Here is a 26354-nt window from a genome sequence, read left to right as displayed (position 1 = left end):
TGTCAGCTCCTTTTGACCTTTGGCAAGTCACTTTATCTCCCTGTGCCTCAGGCACCAAAAACATAGATTGTAAGCTCCACGGGGCACGGACCTGTGCCTGCAAAATGTCTCTGTGAAGCGCTGCGTACAACTTGCAGCGCTATACAAGAACATGCTATTATTATGCGAATAAATGTACAATTTATTTCACTTATCTTGTTTTGCTCAGTGAATGATCCCGGTAAAAGGTGTAAATGCCTTGTCTCCTGTGACAGTCAGGTCCAAACTATCAGTTGTTTCTGTCATCTGTCTTTATGTACACTGCTATATGTTTGCAGACCTAAGAGATGCAAATGAGCATACAGTAATATTTCCATTTGCTATACGCTTTACTGTGGGTTTTTGTCAATTTTTTTTACCCCCCATAACTTAACTACAGTAAGTGTGGTGAAACCTATCCCATGCTTCATTTTGCAAAGCCAGCATAACCAACTCCACACTGATGAGACCCATTAAGGTCGAAACGACTGTCTGTGGGTGGGTTTACTGGCTGTGCATCTTAACCCAGGCTGTGCTCAAAAGATGTAAAATGCAGCAAGCATAAGCTTATAAGGGACCATGTTATATGGTTTTGAAGCAAAAGGTGGCACTGTGTGCTTATTGGCATGTAATTTCCCAGAATTCCTTGCTGCAGTGGAAGCACTGTGTGCTGGGAGATAATGGTGAAAGGCAGGGTAGCAGACCTAAGACATGCAAATGAGCATACAGTAATATTTCCATTTGATATATTTCTTTTTTTGAGCGGGATATAAGGCGCCCCGTCAAAGTCACTGTATGTATGTATGTATGTACTTGTCAGAAATAATTTCCTTTGGTCCAAAGAACTTTGGGCTGAACAATCTGAATTTGAAATGTCAAATGATTTTTCCTTAAACACTTCCATTATGCAAAGTTTTTCAGCCTGTATTACAGCGGAACTGTACACATCCAAGTGACATTTTTGCTGTTCATCTTTTCCTTCATATGTAGGAATATATCCGTCTACTGTATACTTCTAAGATTAAGCAGCGTCTTTATTTTTGACAGGTTGCATGGGAAGTTATGCAATGTGATATAAGCATGGAAAGTGATAAAAGAATTGTTCCAATTTGTTTTTGTACAAACAGAATGAAAACTTTGATTTTGTTAGAAACACAAAATATTGCCCTGAAAAACAGTTTTACAGTTTCCATTTATTTATTTCATTCCAGAAAGTAGTTCCATCTAGGCAGTTTACTGTACTTCATAAATGTGTTTGGGTGATACTTACAGCTGCCCTAGTTAGTAGTGCTTCCTACTACTGTTATTCCTTTATTCCATCACCAGTAGCAAGAACAGGCCCAGAGCCAGAGGTCCATTATTGACTTAGTAGTTAACTTAAGTGACAATATGCTAATTTAACTAATTTCATATTGCATATCCATATTAGCATATTTCCCAGGTATCACAGGTGTGTCTCCACGTGTTGTTTAAAGGCGTGCTTGGGGTGGTACAGTATATATAGCACTTGGCACGTTTGCAAAGAAGAGCGTCTCTCGTTATAATTAGTGCTGTGGATTCACGTTAACCTCAGGGAGCAGAACAAGTTACTGATTTTTATAACTAGAGCGTTCTCAGTCATGACTTAACAAAACTGTGGATCTGGGCCTCACTACTTTCACCTTGCGGAATGGACATGCTTCAAACTAAAAAAAATTGGCATATGTTATCTTATTTCATAAAGAATGTGACCAAATGAAGGGATTTTTTTTTAGTTTTAATATTTTAACGTTACTTAATTTATGATCATGTAAACAAGGTAACCACATTGAATCCCTTCATAGTGAATTCTCTAAGAGTTTGGTTAGAAATCACTTGAAACACTTTTGTATCTGGGAGAAATGCCATGTTATGTCGCTATACTGTTTCTATTTAAAAATGCAGACTATATAAAATATACAGAGCTAATATACAAAATAAGTGAAAATATCAGTGCAGTTGCAGTCATTTTTCAACTCTTGCTGCTTTCCGAGCCTTAAAAGGCTTTCAGAAAAAAAGGGTTTAAGATGTAATCTCCATAGAAGCCGGGCAGGGAGAGTTACATCAGATAGTTGCTAGATTTGGCTGTACAGTGTATTACCTTGTCAGGGTGCTGGGTCCGTGCCGCTGGGTGTTGAGGTAGAAAACATGGGGGCCAGGAACTTTAAAGTTACAACCAGGACAGGCTTTATTTACAGAGTTCGAGGAAGAACTTCCCCAGGTGCATCACTGCATTCCTGGAGAGGCACATGCTTAGAACAATTGGAGTAGTTGATTAGTCATACAAGATAGCCTAGTTCTCATATTGTATACTCTTCTTATACCTTTTGGGTCCCTTCTTGGGCTTCTCCTTTATAACTTTGGTACAGAGAGGCCTTGGTTCTCTATCTGGCTCTGACCATCCTTTTAGTAGCTCTTCGATGTTGGTATGGCAAAGGTGATCCCTTTCTATTGGGCTCCAGCTTATACTCCCCTGGGATTCTCACAGACGAAGGGTGTCCAAGGCCACTAGGTGCTATGCTCATTTGAGTGCCAGGGCTACCAATTGGGGTAACCTTAGAGGACACAGGCCTCCCAGCAGTGCCTATACTTCTACTCCTACATTTCTAGGAAGCCTATCAAAACAACAAAGGGGCTACTACCCTAGACTACCTCATAACATAACTGTGTACTTGCTTATTTACAGGTGAGACACCCCCCTAGCTCTCCTCCTGGGATCTCAGAGTGAAATTCTAATCCCATCCTATTTATGACCTCTCTCCCACTCCCTGTGTCTAGGCAGAAAAGGGAGTGGAGCTTAGACTCTGCAGAGTCACTGCAATGTTTTGGCAAATCAGTACATTCCTAAACGGTCGTAGCGATACTCATTTGTTCACTTATGTAAAAACAGTGGCACAGCTGGTTCAGTTTTTATCTTGTTGAATCATCATCTCTCCAAAGGGAGGTATAGCAACTTTCTCAATGTGATACTAAACAAAGCTCCACTAGTTATTTTAAGCTATCAGTTGCTTGAGGTCATCGATGGACAATAATGAATTAAGATGTCATGGCAAATTTTGTGTATCAGGACACAACGCACAAAGATTTAAGTGAACGTATACATGTAAATAATGAACAGACCATTTTAATTATTCAAATGCTTGCTGAATTTCCCCCCAATAATATACCAGCTTCTTGTAAGAGGAAACCCACTTTTAAACAGATGTGACAACAATGAATTAACTATAGCTGAAAGGGAATCAATCATATTAGGGACTGATCATGTCAGTTATCTTATTTACCATGCTCTTAAATAATAAAAGTTCTTTAAAAATAAAATACTGTATAGAATGCAGCGACAAATCTACAACCTTGACATTTTCTGCATGCGCATTGACATGAACGTGTTGTCTCTGAACTTAGTTGAATTTCTCTCTTCTCCAGACAAAATACTTACCGAAACTCTTACTGTTCCCTAAGACGGCCATATTAAAATATAGTGAAGACTTTTACAATGTATCCTCAAAAAAAAATACATAATACTACACTAAATTACATCTTGAATCGATGCTGCTGAAATATCTTGTGTCCCCCCCCCCCCAGGAGTCAGGACGGAGCAGTTTTTGAGCTCTGTTATATAGGACACTGTATTTGTGTTTTTGGGAGCAGCAATTCAGTACACAATGTAGCTTGTTAGAGCTAGGTTTTCTGTTGACAGATAAAGATTATATTCCATCACATTATTTTCTTTTATATTTAAGCATTATAACTAACAGGTGGTGGTTTACAGGGGAATGCAACACATTAGTACTGAAGTTAGCAGGAAGCTTTACGATTTCAAGAAGGTCTTTGGTATAGCAAGGTATGAAATATACTAATAATTTGAGGGGGAAAAAAGTCTCGTCGTCAAAGTCGCTTCATGCAATAGTGATTATGCATTGTTGTGGCAGCTCTACACAACATTATTTCCAAGTAACTTTTATCCTAGTTCAATGAAAGCGGTCATAAGCGTCATAAAAATTCAGTGCACGAGTTGCAGAACGTAGGCTGAGAATCAAGTTCTGAAAACTATAATGCATACGTAACAAGAGCAAAACAGAACGTAAGCTTGTGAATAAAAAACAAAACAATGCTTACATGAGGCCAGAATAATACGAGGGGAAAATGAGACGGGCATATAAATATTACAATGATTTTCCTGCGACACATCCAATATCCTATCCAAGAAAAAGTGACATGCCTTGTAAGCTACCATTTACCAATTTATATCACACTTAAATGTATCATTCTTTACATCGCACTGAAATGTACACACTTCTTAATCCACATCATGTTGCAGCAGATCAAATGGTTATTGAAGCAGAGAGTCAATCGCCGCTTCTGGTTTTGCAGAACGTTTCCTATACAAAAAAGAAATAAAAAGAAATAACTACTCGGAAATAACATGAACATATAAAAACAGATCTGCCAGGACAGATTATTCCAGTCTCACATGTGGCTCAAGCATTTACAAATATATATGTATACACTAGAAGTTTGGGCAGATAAAAAGCAGATGAAGTTTATACAGATACTCTCAGTTTAAAGGTATGCATTGGGTGAAGCAGTGATACGTGTGCCGCTTACAAAGTAATTGGGACAAAATGAGAGCAATCCTTGATACAAAATAATTTAGGTGTCCTTGTAGCCAATAGTCTCCGCAATATTGTTCAATTATACATATCAATACAAGAAAAAGGGTACGTTTTATCCCAAGGAGAGTAGAAATGACATAGGGTCAACACTTGAGATTAGAGAAGATGATATTTCAGCAGCAGCAAAGGAAATTATACTTTGCAGTAAAGGCAGTGAAAATATGAAATGTACTACCCATGGAGACTGATGGCAGATACAGTTGATATCTTTAAGAAAATTTTATACATCTCTTAGAAAGGAAAGGTATACAGGGATATGTCAAATAAGTGAAACATAACATACAGCCGCGGCCCCTTTTAACCTCCTACATCCCCGAAAAAATTTGGGGATGTTTTCTGTTTCTCACGGACTTTGCCGTGCGTCAGCCGCATCCACCAGACAGCGCTAATGGCGCTTAACATTGAAAGCGACCGCGGCGCCCAAACCGGCGGAAAACAGGCCGCATCTGCATTTTTAAAATCGCGGGGAAACGGCCGCAGGAGGTTAAAGGCGGCCGCCACTGTAGGAAGGACGTTGATCCTGGGAGGTAATCTGATTGCCAGCACTGGAGTCAGGAACAAATTACATTTTCGCCAAATGGAGACATAATTTGCCAATGTTTCACTGGGTTTTCTGCTTACCTTCCTTTGGATCAATATCAACATAAATATATAGGATAAGTATGTCCGCCAATTACATTTAACATAGATGAGGTTTAGAAAAGACATACCCATCGAATTCAATTTACTATGTAACTGGCAAATAATGGAAACTTGTAAAACAGTCCATCCATTGTGACCTAGCACTGCCATCTACAGAACTTATTCCCTCACCTACTGTCTCTATGTTCCCCATCAAACCTCTTAGATTGTAAGCTCTTCGGGGCAGGGACTTCCTTTCCTATTGTCTGATTTTGCTGCACTTATTGTATCATTATAATTTCCTGTACTGTATTCATTGTGAAGCGCTGAGTACACTTTTGGCGCTATATAAATAAAGACATACAATACAATAACAAACTTGGCATAATTTCCGAAGTATAAACAGAACTGAAAACAGCTGCAAAAGTAGATGTAACTGGACTCTTAACACCTGATCTACTTAAATTCCTGCTGCACTATATGTAGAATCGTTTGCAACAGGCACACATTTTTACATTTTACATTACATATGGAAGTATGTAATGTAAAATGCCAATCTAATGCCAATTATTGACTATGGAGACATAGTATATGGCTCGGCTCCTCAAACCCACCTTAGCAAACTTGACACCCTCTACAATTCAATTTGTCGTTTTGTTCTCCAATGCAACTACAACACACATCACTGCGAAATGCTCAAAGAACTAGATTGGTCATCACTAGAGTCTAGGCGCAAAGTTCACCTTTCCTGTCTCACCCTCAAATACTTTCTGGGCAAGCTACCCAGCTACCTGAACAAGCTCCTCACCCCTACCACATGCAGTACCTATCACCTGAGATCAGACTCCAAAAGACTATTCATGGTCCCAAGACTCAACAAAGTATCCGGACGTTCCTCCTTCTCCTTCCGTGCACCCCAAAACTGGAACAACCTACCAGAGACTCTCATATCCACCACCAGCTTAAGTTCTTTCAAATCTAAGGCTGTCTCACACTTTAATCTGGTCTGTAACTGTTTCATACGCTCATAATATATATTTTCTTTAACTGTGCATGCAATGTCTTGTATATAAATGTATACCTTGTTCATTTATGTAACTGTATTTGTAACCATGTATTATTTGTTTTACTCTGTGCCCAGGACATACTTGAAAACGAGAGGTAACTCTCAATGTATTACTTCCTGGTAAAATATTTTATAAATAAATAAATAAATAAATAAATAAGTACAGAAATAATTGTATTACATTTTCTACATTTGGTTCCTTGGATGAGATCACTAGAGGAAAGTAAACATTTCCAATCCAAACAATTATTGGCTCTTATTGCAACTACTGTATTGTCCAAAATGCCAAATCATGGACTTAGCTACAATGTTTAACTATAAGAATTTATCTCGAATAGGACAATGAAAATAGAATCCTGTGCAGCTGCACTATGAAGATCAGAATTCATGTAGAGTTTTCTGCACCTTGTGGTCATTTGAAATGGTCTATGGAATAAATGTGAAACTGTATAATACGCTTTCGGTGGGTCACCCGGTGAATTACCACACTGATATGCACCTTCTTCCAGTTTTGGGTCTTGATTTTCCTCCTTTTGAAGTTCTGGGTCTCTCCAACTTCAACAGGGACTGACGAAGACTCTCCTCTGTGTATGCCAAATACACGTGAGACAAGTCCACTTCAAAGGGCTGGAGGGTAATGAAAAAGAATAGCAAACCGAGTTGTGAGTGCATTACAAATGGGCATATATGACAATATATAGAAGACACCAATACATGGATGGGATAACCCTCAAGAACATGGGCAGTGAATTATGCTACCAAAACATATGTTCATATTACATGTTTTTAGTCTGCTAATCCTGCATTACATACATAAAGCAGAACAATGTGAAACCTCCCTACATTAGACACAAGATGACACATGCAGTGCTCAATCTATATTACCAAGCCACGTCCAAGTTACTGTTGATTTCCAAAAGCATTCTGCTACAGGGGGATCTGCTGACCTGAAAAGACGCATTTACCTCCACTATCTACTATTTGTCACTAATTCACTTGCATCATTTTGTGCCTCACACACATATGTTGTCCTCATTAACCCTTCTTTGCCAAACCAGACCCCAAAACTATTCAATGTACTGAAAACTATCCAAGTGTTGGACTAGCCTACAGGAACGCCTTATAGAGAGGTTAAAGAACACATGAAACAACTGACAATGTCTTTACATATTTATCTTACATCCTTTTCTTTCTTGTCAGGTACAGGGGTTTGTTTTCTCATATTGTTTCCAGTGTATGCAACACATTTCTTAGGAAGAAAGATAAAAAAAAGGAGCAGTCAGATTTATTTAGCTAATGTTAACACTGAAAGACCATTTGTTAAGTAATAAATTGTAGAAAAATGCCTACCAGTTGCCATTCTCCAATATCTTCATTCCAGTGAACATAATTTTCAATCATTTCCTTAAAAGGAATAAATGAAACATAACTTTGCAAAGTATTAAGAAAAAAATGCTTTGTTTCAAAATCAGTCAGTCCCAGATATCAATAACAAGAATAAAGTCACCCTTGTGCTATAAAGCATAACAATGATACAGTAAAACGTCACCAATGTATAGCTCTAGAGAAGGTTATATGACATCAAGGCCTATGGGGTTTAGGCTACAGATATCCCATTTAACCTTGTCTAATCTGCAAGAAGCCTTGCATGCGACTTACTCATGGTCAGTCAGATAGTCTGGGACCTGCAGGATCCAATATTCTGCTTATCCAGTGATTACTCTAGGAATAGGACACTAGGAGATTCTGCTGCAACCTTGTAGAGAGCCCTGACATTTATCATGCTTTGTTGTACGATACAAAAAAGTATTTTACAGACTGCAGAAAAAAAGGAATTTATGACCAAGTGACTCAAAGATGGGATTTCTCAAAAAGGCTCTTGAGACCTCTCACTTTCTTCAGTAGTTACCCTCTCCTTGAGCTCGAGATCATGCCCGCGCCGGGGAGTGACGTCACTTACTTTGGACACAGTGACACGAGGAGAGAGAGAGTGAGAGCTACGGAGGACGGCTTCATCGTGAGTACTTGCAACTCCAGGCTGATCCTTGTCATACTGCACTTTACATTATGGACATTGCTTTGTCTTAGTTCAGCAGCAGTTTACTCTCCAATACTCTCTCCCTATTTACGCTACTCTACCTCTACTATATTATTGGCATACGCCACTAGGTATATTGCCTTTGAGCTTTTCAGACGGTTTCCTCCTTTCACACTCTCCCTGAGCTCATCTGATTATTGCCAATATGTAACAAAGCTGATGCCAATGTTCAACTTGATAGCAAGTCATTAATAGACCTGATGATGTTCTTAAGTATTCATGAGTTTCTATAATGTATTTTACTGTGGTAAAAATATAGGAACAGGAACCACTACATCAAAAAGAACCCATATCTAACTTTAGTCTCCCTATTCAACAGCAACTGCCCAACACGGCAAGTCTATTCATATATACATTACTAATACCCAAATAACAAAAGGACATTTTATGGCCTTTACCTGATATTCCTGAGGAATAAAATTATCAATGATAATCATTTGAAGTCGCAACTCCCGGCTCAGCTGTCTGATATTCTCCAGCAATCCTTCAATTTCCCTTTGGTGCTCTTGTTGCAGATCTGCCATCTAATAAGAATAACATTGTCCTTTAAAATAAGGCTTATCACCATTACCATTAGGTGGGACAGCACTTTGAAAGTGAAATTCTCAGCACCCTAATAATCCTGAGGAAGTCCATGTCAACCTAACTGAAATATTCCTCTAGTTTATTCTCAAAGCAATAGGTTTTCTATTTTGATCGCAGATAAAAAGGGGGCTTATTCTATAAACTGCTATTCAAGTGAAGAGCAGTTTTCCCACTTACAAGGTTATAGGATAATCCCCTAGGTTATCAGTGTACATTCTGCAGTACCAAAACATCACCAACCTAATTTATGGTTGTCCAAGCTCAGCTCTCATGAGCCAATTTCTACTTTAAAGAAGCAGAATTCTAACCAGGGATTCTGTGGAGCTCAACCGCACTATTTTTAGCTCAGGGAACCCTGCAATACCACAGGCCAATAGGAAACAGCAAGGTCATTAAGGGGATGATGTTGCAGGTTTCTACTGGACGACCATGGACATCCCTAAATTTCCAGTACGAACTCGAGCAACAAAACTAGAAAGTTTCTTGGGTCCCCGAACCTAAAACCAGTGCGTTTTAGCTCTGCAGGACTTCCTGGTTCAAATCATGTAAAATTAAAACAAATTGAATACACACATGGATGAGATTTCCGCTCTAAATTACAGAACCTTTATCCTTTACAATATAACCTGTTCTCAATTTTCGGATATAGACATGCTGTACTTCTATAGTACTTTTCACGAAATTATTAGCTCAACTAAAAGCAAAACAAATCATTAGAACAAAAACAGCAGATCCAACATGAAAAAAGTCTCTTGAATATAAGGAACTAACCTCAGACTTTGCTGCCATCAGCATGGTCCACACTTTCTTCAACTTTTTGGTTTTGCCCTGAGCCTCCTCCTGTAAGCTTGTGTATTTCTCTTCAATATCCAAACGTTCTTGCTGTGAAATACATCAAATATAGTGTGAATAAACATAAATCGACTGACATACGGTCTCTGTCTCTGTCTCTTGCTTGTCTGAAAACAGTGTACGCTGCAAAAGAGGTCAGCTACCAGGGCCAAATACAAAACCAAACAATTTCAAAAACACTTGGCACAACTTCCTTCAAATATAAAAAAAAACCGCTTTATTTAATGAAGTCGTAAATAACACATGGCAGGGGCTAAACAGACACTAAAAGACACCATCCCCTGACGCGTTTCGTGATGTCATGTCACTTCCTCTGAGATGTTTAGCATTGGGGATCCAAAGCAATTTAATGAACATAAGGCAAACACTCAATTCATCTTAACCCAAATTACTATTTTACAGTATAGTCAAACCACCATTTTTGTTTAGCCTTAAAACAATAATCAACTATCAAAAACGTTTCAATTATTTCACCTAATTAAAAAAAAAGAAAAGAAGCTCAACGCCACATAAACTAGTGACAAAAACAATAAAGATGAATTCAAATCATTTTCCACCGTTTGATTTAATATGTAAAGGTCATGCAAGGGGTGCACATCTGGTATCCTCAAGGGCTTCTGAACAAACAAGCCCTTCCTTTAATCCAATGATTTGAGGATTATTTAATGTTCCAGTGACTAAAACTATTAATATGGTGTGACTTTTTGTCAATCTAGAGGTAGCTTAACTACTTTCCCATAAATATGAAAGAGAAGCAATGGAAGTTTAGTTTATGAAACAAGGTACCTTTTTATTATTATGGTTGGACCTACCCTTTGGGAAATTGCAAGGTGGGAAGGTCAATGTTTTGGCCAAAACATGCAACAATTTGTATCTCCTCTTCTGAATAAAACAAAATATGTAAGGGTTTATAATATTGTATTGTGGGCTTTGAGCAGTCTTTTGAATAGAATTAATAGATCAGACATGGTTAATTATATTTGTATAGCAGACCTTTAAAGCAGCATTAAGTGTAAGCATGTTGGGGGATCTAGAAGAATTTCTACTGGCATTTTTTTTTACTTGTCCTATTAACTCTGCTTAGTACCAGATTTAGTACACAATTGCTGCTCGACTTTCCTTGTATGCAGTGGCCTGTCGTAATTGTATTTAGACAGAAGCAGACTACTGTACATGTCCATGTTCTAACTGCTATCTCAACCTTCATGTAATCCTACACACCATGAATGGGCTATTCAGAATAAAATACCTCTTTTTCCTCTAGTTCTCTGCGAAGTTTCTCAGCTCGTTTCCTTCGCTCTTCAAGCTCCGAATTAGATTCGTCCAAAAGTTTCTCTTGTTCCTCGGCTTTGGCCAGCAAGTCCACTCCTCCAACAATTACCTTCTTCTCCAACCCAGACAACTTCTCAAGAAGTGACTGATGTTCTTGCCTGAAGATAGGAGAACATATTTAGCCAGAGCCTTACAGATTTAATCAACACCACTTGTAATGATTCCTCAATACACCTGATGGATAGTAAGAAGAGGGAAACCAGAAAGGAGATTATTCCTTTTAGAAGAGAGGAGATAAAAATCGGTTAGAGAACTGATCCCAGTTTTGTGACCTTCCACATTTGTTGGATGTGGGAAGTCTGTGCGTCCTCCGCTTGCTGCCCCTCTGCCGCAATTAAATCTTCCTGGGTATCAAGAGAATGTCTTCAGGCATCAAATGAAGACCTCCCAATGTCGAGTCACATACCCAGAGCTTCTTCGCCACCCGTCTATGATCAGAGGGAGTGGGGAATGGTTAACTTTATGCAGTTATTCATATTACTTACTGTGCTTTAAGTAAATCTTTCTCTCTCCTCTCCAGTTCTGCTCTTGCCTTGTTTCTTTCTTCTTCTTCCATGTCAAGTTTCGCTTCTAGTGCTTTCCTTTCCTCGTCAATCCTCGCTTGCATCTCAGCCATCTTATCTGGGAACACCTTCTTTTTGCCTAGGCCAAAGACAACATTTGTAAGCTCGAACTTACTGAAAGGATGAACTACAAAGTAAAAATACATCAGGTAACATGCAAAAACATAATAATAAGTCACAAAGCAAAATATTAGCAAATTGGTTTGTAAATAGCTCTGAAATACCTTTTTTTACCCTCAAAAGATGAAATTCAATTTCTGTGCCATCAGAAATTAATATCCCCGCACTGTCATTAAATTATGATCCAATCGAAAACTACTGTGGACAGTGACTGACTTGAGCAGAGCACTGCATGGTCTTAGCTTAAGAAAAAAATAGGAGACAGAAAGTGATGCTAGTATAATCAAGAAGACCATCTTGCCGCTTACAAATGTCGAGGTCAAACCCTTTACACCAACCTGCTTGATCTTGCATTAAGTGGAGGTAGCAATTAAATCGTAGGTAGGCAGCATTGACATGAAGAGAGAAGAAGAAAATTATGACTCCATGATGATCATATTGTGTTAACAAAGACTATACATTAGAAAGTGGTCCAAGGCACTGTGTCTAGTGCGTAGAAACAAAAATGTGCCAGTTAGTTTCAAATTAAACTTCGTGTAGCAAGAAATGTGGAGATGAAATATTGCTACACACACAAAAAAAAAAAGTGTACAAAAAGGTTCATTTACATTGTATTGCAACAGACTTCAGAAACCAAAAACATGAATGTGCCATGTGGAATTAAAACTGCTACCAAAATTATACCAAAACGGCAGTCTTTGAAGGATCTACTGTAAGCAGTTACTACTTGGCCAGTAAGTGATAGCCAATACAGGTACTGATTAACATTGGACTCACTTTACAACGGTTTCACTATCCAACGCTACTTCCTGAACGGATTCCATTGGATAACCGAGGACTGCCTGTAATTACCAAAGTCCACAATGTGGCAAAAGTGTGACACACCCAGAACCTTTTTCTTTTCAAATCAAAGGCATAGTTTTGTAGCATAAACGAAACCAAATATGAATAGCTTCCCAAAACGCAATGTAAATAGTTAGTATTGATGGAGTGAGTGAGAAGGGCAAAGCAAGAACGTGTTTGGAAAGTATACATGCAGAAAGAAAAACAAACAAAAAAACGTGTTAGAATCAGCAATTTAAATAAATTAATTTCCAGACAGATTCTCAAACCCTTCATGAGACGTGATTTTTGTTGTCCCAACAAATCAATACTCAGAGGTGAACTAAATAAATGTACATCTGATTGGAAATCTATTTCTAAAGCCTGTTCCCGAGGGTCTCTGAAGACAAGCTTGGGAACATCTACAAAAGACCAACTTAAACTTCCATCATGTTCACAGTAGAAAAAAAAACATGGAATATGACAATTCGTTAAAACCTTGATCAGACTTCCTCCTTTGTAAATTGTCAGAGTTTATATACTGACAATATCGATCCTTAGCTATTGCAGGTCTCTCAAAGAAGGGGGTATTTTAGGAACTGCTTGGCCACCTTGTACTAAAACTATTTGAAAAGCCATAATGTTCCCTCTGAATGGCAAGTGAAACACCAGTTATAATTCTCTGGAAGCCACACATTTCCTTCACTTCTAGGGGTACCAGTACAAAGAGTTTTGAAAAGTACAACTAACAATAAAAAGTAAGCAGAAAAAAAGCATTGCATCAGGCATGTTTTTCTAGTAAAAGTTAAGAAGTCTATCACTCCATTTACCAAGCTTTTATCTTTTAAATGGATGAGAAAGCAGTTTATCATCCTCAATAGCAAAGCATCCACAAAGTGTTGGGGGGGCAGGGGGGGTGAAAAAAAATGATTACAGTAAAAAGGAAAGCATGCGTTGGGAAATCCATACATCCAAACTGCTTCAATCGCAGGCAGCAGTGCAGCAACTGAATGGGGCGCAAAAGGCATGGTAAGCCATAGCTTTCTCATACAGCGTAGGAGCTGCCACTCACTAGGCAAGTACTTATCCACTGGTCTCTCTATCACTGTGGAGTCTGAGCTGATACTGCTGCTGCTACTGCCTGGAAAAAGAGATGGCCCCAGAGAATAGCAGGGAAAACAAAGATCATGAAAAGACAAGATGGGAATATCAGGTGTACCGAAGATGCCCTAAACAATCCAAGTCAGGAAATAATTTCTAAAGTCTAGCACTTAACTGATCTACTTCTCAGTTTGTGTTTACTTGATTTGGAAACACTAAACCCTTTTTCATATCAGGCAAAAGTGAAATGTGCTGAATGATGCTAATCCGGTTATAAAAAGACAAAAACAGCATGCTTGAAGATACCTGATCATTCGCTCCATTTTTAGAATGAGCCACACATTTTCATATTTATACTTTGCCTAAAAATAATCCACAACTAGGACTAAAGATGTCCTTTGCAACAGAAGTTCCTGCTGATAACCCATCTACTCCCACAATGTTTGTAATGTGGATTAGTATGAATGATATAGCCATGAGGTTCTTAGAAGCACAGGTGGATAGAAATCAGATCTTAATGGGAAAAAAAGTGTCCTCAATTTGTAATCTCTTTCAACTCTGGATAAAAACCACTTTGTATGGCATTAGTAGTGGTCAATAAAACAGAATGACCCATTCTCTACTTTATCTGTCACGTTCCGATTCTAAAATTCAGAAGGCATCATTGTTGCAATTTTTTTTAACAACTTTTTAATATTAATATATCCCTATGAATGCAGGAGTAGTTGAAAGATAGGTGGCAGGCACTTCATGGTGACTGGATCAAATATGAAACATGTCTTCCTCCCCCCCTCATTACAAAGGTTGGTGGCTACATTCTTCTTCTTCTACATTAGAAAACCAAGAGTTTTTTTTTTTTTTTTTTTAATGAAACATATTCAAACGTATCATGGATCACATTTGCAGCAGGCCATGACCGGTATCTTTCCCCCACCATCTATCCTAATCACTCTGAAATACCAAGGTAAATGCTCTCTATTTCTGGGAGCGGGATTGTATGTAAACACAAAATGATCAAAGGCAACTATTTGGGAGCTAAAACAAAATATTCCGATAGATTGCTCAGAACGTTAGTGGTGGTCAGAATGTTTATGGGATTCCCTTACATTTTATTAAAATATCCATAACAATACAAGTGGTGCTTGTGATGGAAAGGAGGAAACATCATTGAAATGTGACCTTTCAAAAATGCACATTGGATAGGCTCAGATGGGTTACTCATCTACAATTAAGGGCAATGTACTGTACCTCACGAAAGTTAATAATTTTACCATGAGTAAGGGTGAATGCAACTTGAGGATTAGTGTTAATTACACTAGGTCAGTGGTTTGAAACCTTTTAAGAACTGCGCAACCTTTAAAAAAAAACTTAAAACGTAGAACGACTCCATGGATTCTTTAAAGGTTTGTGATTGCGTGCCACACCGCCCACTTATCCTATGTATTGTACATTAAGACAGGGGTGCGTAAAGTTTCTGACAGGTGACCCTGTTCCTCTGGCTCGCGCCCCCCCCCCCCTCCCTGCACGGCACCGGCGTCAAATGACGTCACGGGGTCATGTGACGCCGGGTTGCCATGGAGGCGAGTCGCAGAAGGTAAGTAAAAGTTACAGAGACCTCATATGATCCCCGTCATTTATTTTAAATGCTTTCGGGGAAGCGCGGGGCCTCTGTAACAGCCGCGCCCCCCCAGAAAATCTCACGCCCCCCCCCACTTTGCACACCCCTGTATTAAGATATGATTGCTGGGGTATGGCTTATATTTTTTTTTAAATAAACGCCTGTGCATTTGCAATATTTAATAACATTTTGATTACATTAAGATTTATGGCAAATAATATAGTATCTTATAGAGTAAAATATCCACCATTAACAAATTGTCAGGGGGGCCCTGGTCACCTCCCAGGAAACCACAGAACATACAGTAGGTTGAGAGCCCCTGCATTAGGTGAATACATTCAAGGAGGTGGTGATTGCTCTGAAAATCACAATTTGCATCTTGATCAAATATAATGTTGTGGTAAAGTCAATTACAGTCATACATAGACTGCAATCCATACCTAGTTATACAGGGACGGCTGCCTTTATGCAGGACTTCTGGCCTTGCTTACATAGTAAACTGCCATTAGGTGAATGTACCATGTAACAAGATTTCCAGCACAGCTTCAGTGATCTCCTGTGCTGTTGACGCCTCAAGAGAAAGGGTCCAGTGCAAACACTATAAAGCCCTCTCAATATTTAAGTGCAATCCAGTACTTGTCATACTGTAGGGAACAATTACTACACAAAATAAATAAATAAATGATACAAATATGGCTCACCAACAGAACGTTGCAATGACATCTCCCGGTGGCTGCCAGAACAACCCTATGGACATTTTATGTCCACCAAGCAAGTATTCTTGCCCAGTACCAGTATCTAGGGAACCAGAATGTCAGGGGATCATGGATCAGCTCCAGAGGCCCCCTAACCCCCATTACAGGTAAGTAAAACAATTTAACAAGAAGTTGTTCATTCCTTTGGTTGTTGTAGGGAGTGTACTGTAAATCCCGACTATGCACTACTGATAAGCCTGCTTCAAGTAGTAAATAGATGAAGGCAGCAGGACAGAAGTAGCTGACTCACAGTATTTGTAATCCATTTTTTTTAAAACATATATACTGTAGAGGATCTCTCTCTATTCCTACCTCGCCGTCTTCGTTTCTTTTCTCCGTCCTCTCCGATTTCTCCATCTTCATCCTCATCATCGTCTGAGCCACTGTCATCAGAGCCAGAAATTTCCTCCCCTAAATAAGAGATTGCGGCAGTTTTCATTCATTGTTACACCTCATATAGCCCTGATTTACTGTCAAACGCGATTGGTGGATCCTAATTCCAATTTACCATCCTTAAGCTTCTTCTTGAGATCCTCAATTTCTTTTTGGAACTGGCGCAGTAGGGCGTCCTTGGGATCCTCATTAATTCTAGCTTTATTTTTGATATTTTTAGCTCTGTTTGCATATCTTAAGGTACTGATGGTCTCATCATAGTTGTAATCTGCGGGGCCAATGTTTGCGCACTAGAAAGTAGGAATCAAGATCAGATTTAATTCAGTCAAATCACAAACAAATAATTTATTAAGAGGTATTTAGAACCAAAAAAAAAAACTCTTGCACAATAAATACCTTTCCCTATTTTTAAATCTGAAAAGAAAATCAAAATAGGCATTTTGTATGTCATGAAGCTATATGCACAACTACACATACAATTATTGATGTATACATGAAAAAATCAAATAAGAACTTTTTGCAGTGACACATTTTAAATGGCTGGCTGCTGAACTTCAGTAGTGGATTTGATCCTGGATCAACCATTGGATTTCTTGCAAGTTATAACATATTTATGGCCTTAGCTGCCGCAAGTGCCTGCAACACTGCAAACAGCATAGGAGATAAGTGAACCAAGATGATTATATATCATATGATATTTTTCATCTCAACATTTCAGGTTAAAAAAAAAGGTCAGTTCTTTAATGCAGTGATTAGTGAACATGATATGATGCTGTACCAAAAAAGGACTTCCCATGTTCAGATTTCTAAGAGAAGTGAAAAAATGTGCAACACAAGCTTTATTTAACACAGTGCAGATTATGACAACTCTGATTTGATCAAAGAATTTAGCTCTTTAGAATCTTCAACCAAAGCACCAAAAATGAATATTTTCATTGCTCTCTTAAAAGAAAAAAGTTGCCACATAGTGACCCACTGGAGAGCTGCAAACACAGAATGGGTGATTCTTACCATCATGGTCTTGGAGTTGCCACCCAATGAATCCTGCAGCAGCCGCGTCAGTTTTGAATTCCTGTATGGCACGTGAGTGCTTTTTCCGTCAACCAAAGCAGATATGACATTACCCAGTGTGGAAAGCGATAGGTTAATTTTTGTGGCTTCTTTAAGTCTTTGTCCAGTTGCCCCAGTCTTTCCCTGTCTTTCTGAGCCCTAGGACGTAAGAGTGGAAAAGGATCTACTTCAAGTCACATACATTTATTTGTTGGCTATGATTGACTGCAACTTACAGTATAGACAGGCCTGTAACGCATTGCTCAGCCCATTCAGATGCAAAAAAGGGTTTTAGTTATTGCGCCAGGTCAACTGCGTCCTGCTTTTCATGAATTTGGGTCGAATTTTTCCTGTACCCATCACTTGTATTGAATATTCTCTTTGGAAAGACTTCAGTATGCAATATGTAGTTTCTATATTACAAACGTGTTTTTTTTTTAAATGGTACATTCATTAGTAAGCAACTTGGACAAATGAACCATAAAAACAGTTTACAGTGTACAAACTGAAGCTGTACAACATTAACAATACAAAACACAAGTCATAACTTTCAGGGCTAAAACTGCAAGTTTATATATATTTTTTACTTTGCATAAGCTCATTTTTATACACCTAAGGCTACGCTTATAGTGCCCGGCGACGTCACGCTGCGGTTGCTGGAAAAATCAAACTGACTTGACTTCCAGTAACCGCTCCGTCGCGCTGCGCTTACTATAAGTGCACGCGACGGCTTCAATGCATTTTTTTTATAAGCGACGTCGCGTTGCTGTCGCTGTCACTATAAGCGCAGCCTAAGAAAATACTTAAAGCAGCAATCCCGTCTGCTCGTTTTATTTCTGACTCCCCTCACCCTCTTTTTTCACAGGGGGGTTGGGAGGGGGGGTTCTTGGAGCTGAACTGGAATATATTCAGCTCCGGCGGCACCCACTGTTCTGGAGATCTGTGAAGGTACCTATGTTTCAGTCCCCTCTAGGGAAAAATAAATGGCTGTTCAAATATCCAAGTCACATGGGCCTATTGGTCATCCATATAAATCCCAGCGTGAAACCAAGGAGTGATATCTTTACACATCTATGGAACCAGCGGGTCCCCAGAGCGGAAAGTAGCATAGCTCAGCTCTGGGGAACCTTTGTCTCCCATCCTGTTAAAAACAAAAAAAAAACAAAGAAGGGGTAAAATCAGCTTTAATCTACTTTTGTTTGCCTAGTTTATAAATGCAATACGGAATTGTAAGCAATAGTTTGAGTAGTACTGGACTTATATTGGCAGATGCTACATTTTCCAATTAGAATGATGTACATCACGGCCTACATAATTGTCTAAATAACACATATCCCATAGATTCCAAATGCATCTCGAGAACAAGTGACCAATAGATGCAAATATTTACAAACACTGGATACAGAAGTATTAAATATGCAGGACTTTATAGGACCAACTACTTCACTATTATTACAGCCAAAGAAAAGAAGAAAAAAAGAAGGTCTTACTGCAAGGTCTACAAGATGAAGCTTTCCCATGCGAACGTGAATGTTTCCATCAGTCCCTTTCTCGCTGCATTCAATAGTAATTGTAAAGATAGCGTGGGACCGAGAGCTGTGCTCATTCATGTTAGTGGCACCAACAGAACCTTTGAAGAAGAAAGCAAATTAAGATCCAAAGTACATTACAGTACTATGGTGTACTATCAAGAAGCATATTTTACATTAGTTTAAAAAAAAAAAATATATATATATATATACTGTATATACACTGTATATAAATATTTATCTTAATCAATTATAGGGCTGAAAAAGTAGCTTGGTGGTACACACAAATGCCTTTGAAGCAAAAGAGCCTGGTTTAAATCCCAGTGTCAGCTCTTTCTGCCCTCTGGAAAACCCCTTCATCTCTTGGTGTCTCAGGCATTCATTAGACTGCAAGCTCTTTGGAGCAGGGACTCTGTGCCTGCAAACACTCTATATACAGCACTGTGTACTGTACACGGTCAGTGTTGTATAAGTAAAAAAATCCTCACCTCTGCCATCAATACTAGGCAAAACAATGTACCTTTTCTTAAACAACTAGTGCCGATCCCTTGGAAAAAGCTGTAATAAGTGCCAAGAGTATTGTACCTCAGAAGAACCTGAATGTATATCTTTGGGGTGTCATGGTCGTTTGAGAGAAAAAGAAAAGAAAAAAAAAGTCTGCACACATAGGGATCCATTAAAATCAATAGGATTTTTTTCTTTAATACATCTAGTACCATTTTCTGCCCCAGATTTGCACCTTTTTCCCCTTGATACATAGACCCTATAGTATCTCTTTGCATCATAGTGTGTAAGAAGGTAACTTCAGGAGACACGCCCCCTCAGGACATACCACAGGAAACAAGCTCTGAAGATTCAAGCGGCAACTCATGAGTAATTTTGTGTATCTGTCAAAGTCAATAAAATAATATTACAATAAATGCTCCCCCAAAACCATTGTTGCCAGAGGGGCCATTGGTGAGGATTAGAATGTAATTTGAAAAAAGTGCACATGTCATTTTAAGAATAGCATAAGACATCCATTTCTGACATGGGAATATTTACAGTATGGTGGTAAAGCGAAAGAGAACTTACGATTTTTGTGTCCTAAAGTCATGATCCTATCCATATCATCGGCATTGTTTACAACGTAACCAGATAAGTCTTTAATGTAAACTCCCACATCGGGTCGCTCTTTAACCTGGAACACAATTTGCAAGGACAAATGAAATTCTTCAACAGATACAAAAAGAAAAGATATTCTCTGTACAGAGGTTGAAGCAAAGCAGTTAAAAGGTGCAATCTCAGAATTTCATGCTGGTTTCATCTTTAGGCTGCGCCCATGGTATGGATGACCACGCATCCGCACGCTGAGCGATCAGACTGCCTGAAGGCAGTGATCGCGTCTATACGGGGTGCTGGCGCATGTGGAAGCGGGAGTTCGTTGCGCAAGAAATCAGTTAAAACTGATTTCTTGGCGCGACAGGCCGGTCACGTGAGCGGTTCGCCCAATGAGTGCGAACCAGCTCCGTAACGTCACTAGACACACCCACGGACGTGCGCCTCCGCACGGGCGAAGTGTCTATGGACGCAGCCTTACAGTTGACTGGCTCTTGTGAGGGTAATGACGTCATCCAAGTGAGGTCAATGACATCAGAGTGGAATTAAAGCTTAATCTAATTCTACTTGCCTGGCCATGTTGTTCTATTCCACAGATCTTCATTGGGGCTTTCCACACCACTTAGATTTAAGAAAGGTTAGGAGAAGTCTAAATTGTATATCTTTTTAAGTACAGGGTTTGGCACCTATAAGAGTATTTAACTTCCAACAAATAAAACAGTAGTGCATCTTTTTCCTTTATTTACACAAAACTCTGCTACATTCTGCAAGAATTGTGTGCTGTATCCATTAATTAGAAAACAATAGTAGCAATGCAGATATAGGATTTCCTATTTTTTGTTCCTGTTAGAGCAAACATTTCCCCAAATGACATATTTTTTAAGTTTGTCTGAACTCTAGGACTGCATTGCTCCTCCCCCCAGCTCAGAATAGGTAAAGACTTGGCACTTTCAGAGCATACAAGAGGACATTGGCCAATGAAGAGAAGGAATGCTACATGTCATTGCAATGCTCCATTTGTTTACCGACCCTTGTGGACTCTTATTCCCTATGCTGGGACATCACGGGTGATTTCTGAAATGGTTGCTTCCAATATAGAAGGCCTGGGTTGGCCCTGCTCTGGGATATCCCCCAAGTTCAAACAAATAGGATCTACACATTTAAAATCTCTTAACTTGAGGCCAAAGATTGTTTTTTGACAGTGCCACAATTTACTAGAAGCTGAGTGCCATCTGGTGTCCACACATAACCGATACAGTTTAACCATAGTGTGAATCAAATACATATACAAGTGTAACCTCTTTCTCCTTGTGGGTTTACTAGTGTACTGCAAGGGGTTAATGGTGAGCAGTCGATGCTAGGCTCCACCCCGTGGTGACACAGAGGTACTGTGTCACAGGAGGTATAAAAGGAGGAAGCAGAGTGTTTCCTGGAGGGTAGGTTGCAGCATGAAAGAAGGAGAGGAGCCTCGGGGAGTAGAGGTAGGCGATATATTTCCTAAAGTATAGTATAGTGCCCCAGCAGTTATGATGCCACAGTATGGCCACATGAGAACAACATATCCCAGTAACGGGAATGCAGACATAACTCAGTGAGCAAGGTAGAAAATCACCCAGGATGTCTGGGGATCAGCCCTACAAGCGGATCCCCATCCACAGTGTTCAGTGCCCCCCGAGGAAGTGGCAGCTCCTGAACAGGACTGGAAGGTAACAATAACGTTACACAGAACAGGCCAGGAGTAAAAGGGACCTTCAAAATGTAGTTTTTAAATAGGCTCAGTACACAAGAGGAAGATGCTCCCATGAGTGTTAAAAGTGGGCACTCAGGGAAGAGTATCAAGAGTGGTATGGATGAAATGAAGTATAACATGTAATCTACATGTAACAGTGACTGCAATGTTCCTAAGCATGGGATCAGAAATAAGGATTGAAGTTGTACTATAAAAACTCCTGGCGCCCATATTTTTCACCACCCAGACGACCACAAATAGCACCCCGAGACAAGCTAAATCAGTGCTGATGTCAGACACACCACTACCTCAATGTAACCTCCCTAGGGATCCGGGTAGGGAGGGTAAGTTGCGGCAAAGGTGAAATAGTACACAAATGTTCCCTTTTTCCATTTTCATTTTTTTTTTAAAACATGTTTTGACTTTAGTAACTTTTAAAAAAGCCACACAGTTTATGTTTTTCATTGCCATTGTAATGTTTCCTATAACGCATTTTAATTCAAAATAATTTGGCCTTATGCAAAAAACTATGGTTAAATTATTGAGTGTTCGCTCCTTTAGCTCTGGGTTTACATTTTAGACACGCAATACACAGTAAATAAAACACCTACGACACAATCCTGATCATTACTACAAACTTCCATCTGCAGCTTCTTCTGCTTATACACTCACAGTTACTGTATGTTCCATGTTCTCCCTCTGCTGAACGAGCATTTAAAAAGGTAAAATTCCCCTTTCCTCCCCCAGTTATTTTTTTTATATGTACACAACTTTTCCTAAATATATTCAGCACTCATTTTATTAATTTTATTAATTATTTCTCCACTGAATTCATATTATGGACCTTTCAAAAGAAGAAAACAGGCAGCAGTCATTTTCAAAGAGCTCAAGCATTAAAAATAATAATAATAATAATCTGAATAAAAGTAAAGAACTAAAAATAGAAGAAATATTAAATAAAGCAAAATAATTGGTACATGTATGTACATTTAACATGCATCAGCCATGGGAGAAAAAAAAATGGTGGCCCACTTTCTCAAAGGTTATACGTGCACTGTATTTGCATATTAGACATGTCCACAAATTGAAATGACTTTTTTCCCTCTGATATTTACTGGCTTCCTTTTATCCCCAGAATTCCGTTACATTTAATGTAACGGTATAACTGTCGTAGGGCATTTCAGCAAATACCGTAAGACCATTCCAGAACGCAAGAGTAACTACTGTGGCAAACACCATCTATGTAAAACTTGCTAAACCATAACTCCTATTTTAAATATAGTGCTAGACTAGGGCTTTAACTCTATATAGAACATTATACAATTGTTTAAGGCGCGGTCCTTGTCATAGTGAATACAATTCATTACACAAATTATGTAAGGCAGAGTGGAATTGGTCATGAAGCAAAAGTGTAGCTTTTGAGACCTCACAAGCTTCCACTTCTCTACCGTCCAACATGGTCTTGTGAAACATGGAAATCTTGTACTGTAAGTGCAACTGCATCTACTATGTTAGTTCATTGCAAACAACGGGAGGCCGACATCAAACTAACTATTGGCCCAGAAGACTGGGCTGACATAGTCGAGGCTGCGGCTACAAGTTCCATTTGTACATCAATGAAGGAATATGCATATAAGGGTCTGTCCAGATAGTACTTGACACTGGTCTGTCAATCTATAATATTCCAAGAGGGTGTCCCCCATCTGTCCCAAAGGGTGTGGTCAAAGAGTCTTGATGGCTCACATGTGGTGGCTTTGTACCAAAAATAAGGGCCCACGAGATGTTCTATTGCAGCCCTCCCCACTTCGTCATATATGTTTATTTTCTTTTGATCAGAAATCAATAAAAATAAAATTTAAAAAAAAAACATATGGCAAGTGAGTGATCTGATTACATTAAAATAATAATAATAATAGAAATGGAACATACTTGGAAATTAAAAATGCAAACACTGGTACACTTAAGCATCATGGCTTAAATAGTTTTCAGATATATTAACATGGCTTTAGGCTAGACCTCCGCTGTGTATAAAATTCCGATCATTGTTGCATGCCAAGAGATAATGGGGAAAGGCAAGGTACAGACCTGTCTGAGACATGTGAATATACCCGTAAGTGGTATTGTGTTCGCTTTACGGTGGTGATGGGTGTTTGTCACTTTTTTAACCACCATAACTTGTGTCTTATCGTTGTTGTATAAAATTTAAAAATTAGGTATGTTTTTCAAATGCTCTAGAAACACAATGTGTTCTTTCTACTGATGTTAAACTTGTTTTAAGCTGTCTTTATACCTTATGCACACCAACCTTTGCATGTGTAGCTTATGTACAAAATCTTCAAGACTGACTTATTCTGAAAAAATATGTTATGGAATCAGACAGTTACCTGGTTACATTTCAAGATTAAGCACCTTTGTTCGTGTCATCTGTCTTTAACCCCTAGGCTGCCAGAGGAGCCCACGGGTTTAGCTACTCCAATTCTCTCCCCCTCCCCCACTTTAGGATTAGAAGTAGGACAGAATCGTGATTACTTTGTACTGGTCTTTATAAAGGAGAAAGGCCTCATATGTTGCACATTTTAATTTGATATTACTCTTCATAAAAGTTGTCTGGCTTGAAAAGATGAGATAAGATGGCCCTGAGCTGAATCAATGCAAGCACATCTGATCAAGCCGTTTCAAACAAAAGGAATCTAAGGAACAATTAACAATAACATTCTCTATAAAGTGTTATTATTTACATTTGTAAGTAAGGCTAAATAAAGGTTCCCCCAATATCACAGCTTCTAATTGACATAATAATATATATACAAATGACTTTAAAAAAAAAATTTTTTTAAACATCTATAATACATTCAACAATTAAATATCACTCAACAAACCAAGGGTAATGGTAAAAAAAAAATGTTTAAAAGAAACACACGATAAAAAGGTTAAGTTCTTATAATAAGATGCTTCTTGCTCACCTCCAACCTTTGGTTTTGGTCTTTTCCAAGCAAGTCCCGTACTTCTTCATTATAAATTTCCAAATAGGATACTCGGACCAAAAATCTATGAAATAACAGAATACTCTGAGCTACACTGAATTCACCTCATATTTGAAAGATATTATAAATAGGATCTTTAACAAAAAATGGCTTTGTGTTGCAAACAGAAACAAATCCTTTCAGTGCCAGGGGGCCAGGTCCATCGAAAGGGTTAAGTAAATTAAAAGCAGCAATCCTGCCAACACTATTTGTTTTCTTTGCATCATTTGAGTTAGAGGGGGGGGGGTTCCTAGGAGCTGAACCCTAATATTTTTAGCTTGGGAACTCCTGTTTCCCAAGTTACTTACCGGTGTACTCACCAGTGCTCCCGCCTGGGGAAACAATATACCAGCCAAATCTCGTAGGATCCCCGGGGCCAATAGAAAGCCACAATATCATTAGTAACATGTTCCAGCCCCGGTGGGTCCCTGGTTCCAATGATGTAAAAATGGATTTACATGTTTGCCAGCATTGCTACTTTAAGCTATAACTTCAGTGTAACAAATTGAGTCGGATTTATCTTTTCCAGAGCTGTAATATCAAACTAAGGAGCAACAAAAAAACACTTTGATCCTTTACATAAAAGATCATTTGGGAGCTTACCCTGGTCACACGCATCTAATCCCCATCCTGTCTACATACTGTTCCCCTTCTGTTTATACACATTGTCACCTATAGCACAGCACCAAGTGATGCAGTGACAATATTGTTTCTTGTCTTGGCCACTATTCTCTCTCTTTTACTTGAGAGATTTTGTATTAAAAGACAAAAAAAAAGGTATTCAAGTTAAAAAAAACAAACAAACCCCCACCCCAACATTAGCAGTGTAACTGAATCTCAGACTGCTGACTTACCTTGTATCTCCTTCGGCTTTAGCAATATGACCAAATACGTGAGCAAAGGAATTGGGGATGATCCCTCGGAGTTCTGGCACTGCTCTTACTCCCTCCATAGTAAAGGTTTTACCTGTCCCAGTCTGTCCGTATGCAAAGATAGTGCCTGAAAATAAAATAACAAAAAAAAAGGGGTAGAGAAACAATAACAATTCTCAATAACATACACAATGAATGAATTGAAGTCCAGTCCAAAACAAAGAGTATAATAACTTCTGGTGTCTACTAGCAGTTTTTTGAAGAAGGGAACCCCCATATCTCCTCAATGTGGTGCCTAGTGTAAAAGAAGTGCATAGGAGAAAGAACGCCATAAAAGTAATGCCACACTTAAATATCATATCAAAGGAGATTAAAAACTTGCACTCAAAGTGCGTGTCTAAAAGATGCTTATCTGGAA

At 38.8% G+C, this 26354-nt stretch overlaps 1 protein-coding gene across 2 annotated transcripts in view; it reads right to left on the bottom strand.

Moving 5' to 3' along the window:
• Window positions 1-2199: 2199 nt before the first annotated feature.
• The window catches only part of KIF3A (kinesin family member 3A), a 45559-nt gene continuing 21404 nt past the window's right edge, over window positions 2200-26354 (bottom strand). The window contains exons 3-18 of one of the 2 annotated variants that reach the window (XM_075601108.1): window positions 25919-26063; window positions 25005-25089; window positions 20289-20394; window positions 19176-19315; window positions 17647-17844; window positions 16751-16925; window positions 16555-16653; window positions 13841-13909; window positions 11749-11905; window positions 11181-11361; window positions 9851-9961; window positions 8893-9018; window positions 7747-7800; window positions 7577-7645; window positions 6896-7023; window positions 2200-4415 (exon numbers count right to left, since the gene is read on the bottom strand). In XM_075601108.1, the coding sequence (XP_075457223.1) occupies window positions 4367-4415; window positions 6896-7023; window positions 7577-7645; window positions 7747-7800; window positions 8893-9018; window positions 9851-9961; window positions 11181-11361; window positions 11749-11905; window positions 13841-13909; window positions 16555-16653; window positions 16751-16925; window positions 17647-17844; window positions 19176-19315; window positions 20289-20394; window positions 25005-25089; window positions 25919-26063 (1892 nt within the window). In that variant the 3' untranslated portion in view covers window positions 2200-4366. The remainder of the gene's footprint in view (window positions 4416-6895; window positions 7024-7576; window positions 7646-7746; window positions 7801-8892; window positions 9019-9850; window positions 9962-11180; window positions 11362-11748; window positions 11906-13840; window positions 13910-16554; window positions 16654-16750; window positions 16926-17646; window positions 17845-19175; window positions 19316-20288; window positions 20395-25004; window positions 25090-25918; window positions 26064-26354) is intronic. The other variant, XM_075601110.1, reaches the window with a different exon arrangement.

Source organism: Ascaphus truei, chromosome 5, assembly GCF_040206685.1.
Source record: "Ascaphus truei isolate aAscTru1 chromosome 5, aAscTru1.hap1, whole genome shotgun sequence".
Taxonomy (NCBI): domain Eukaryota; kingdom Metazoa; phylum Chordata; class Amphibia; order Anura; family Ascaphidae; genus Ascaphus; species Ascaphus truei.
Note: the sequence above shows the minus strand (reverse complement) of the source record. Positions and strands in the feature narration are given on the sequence as shown.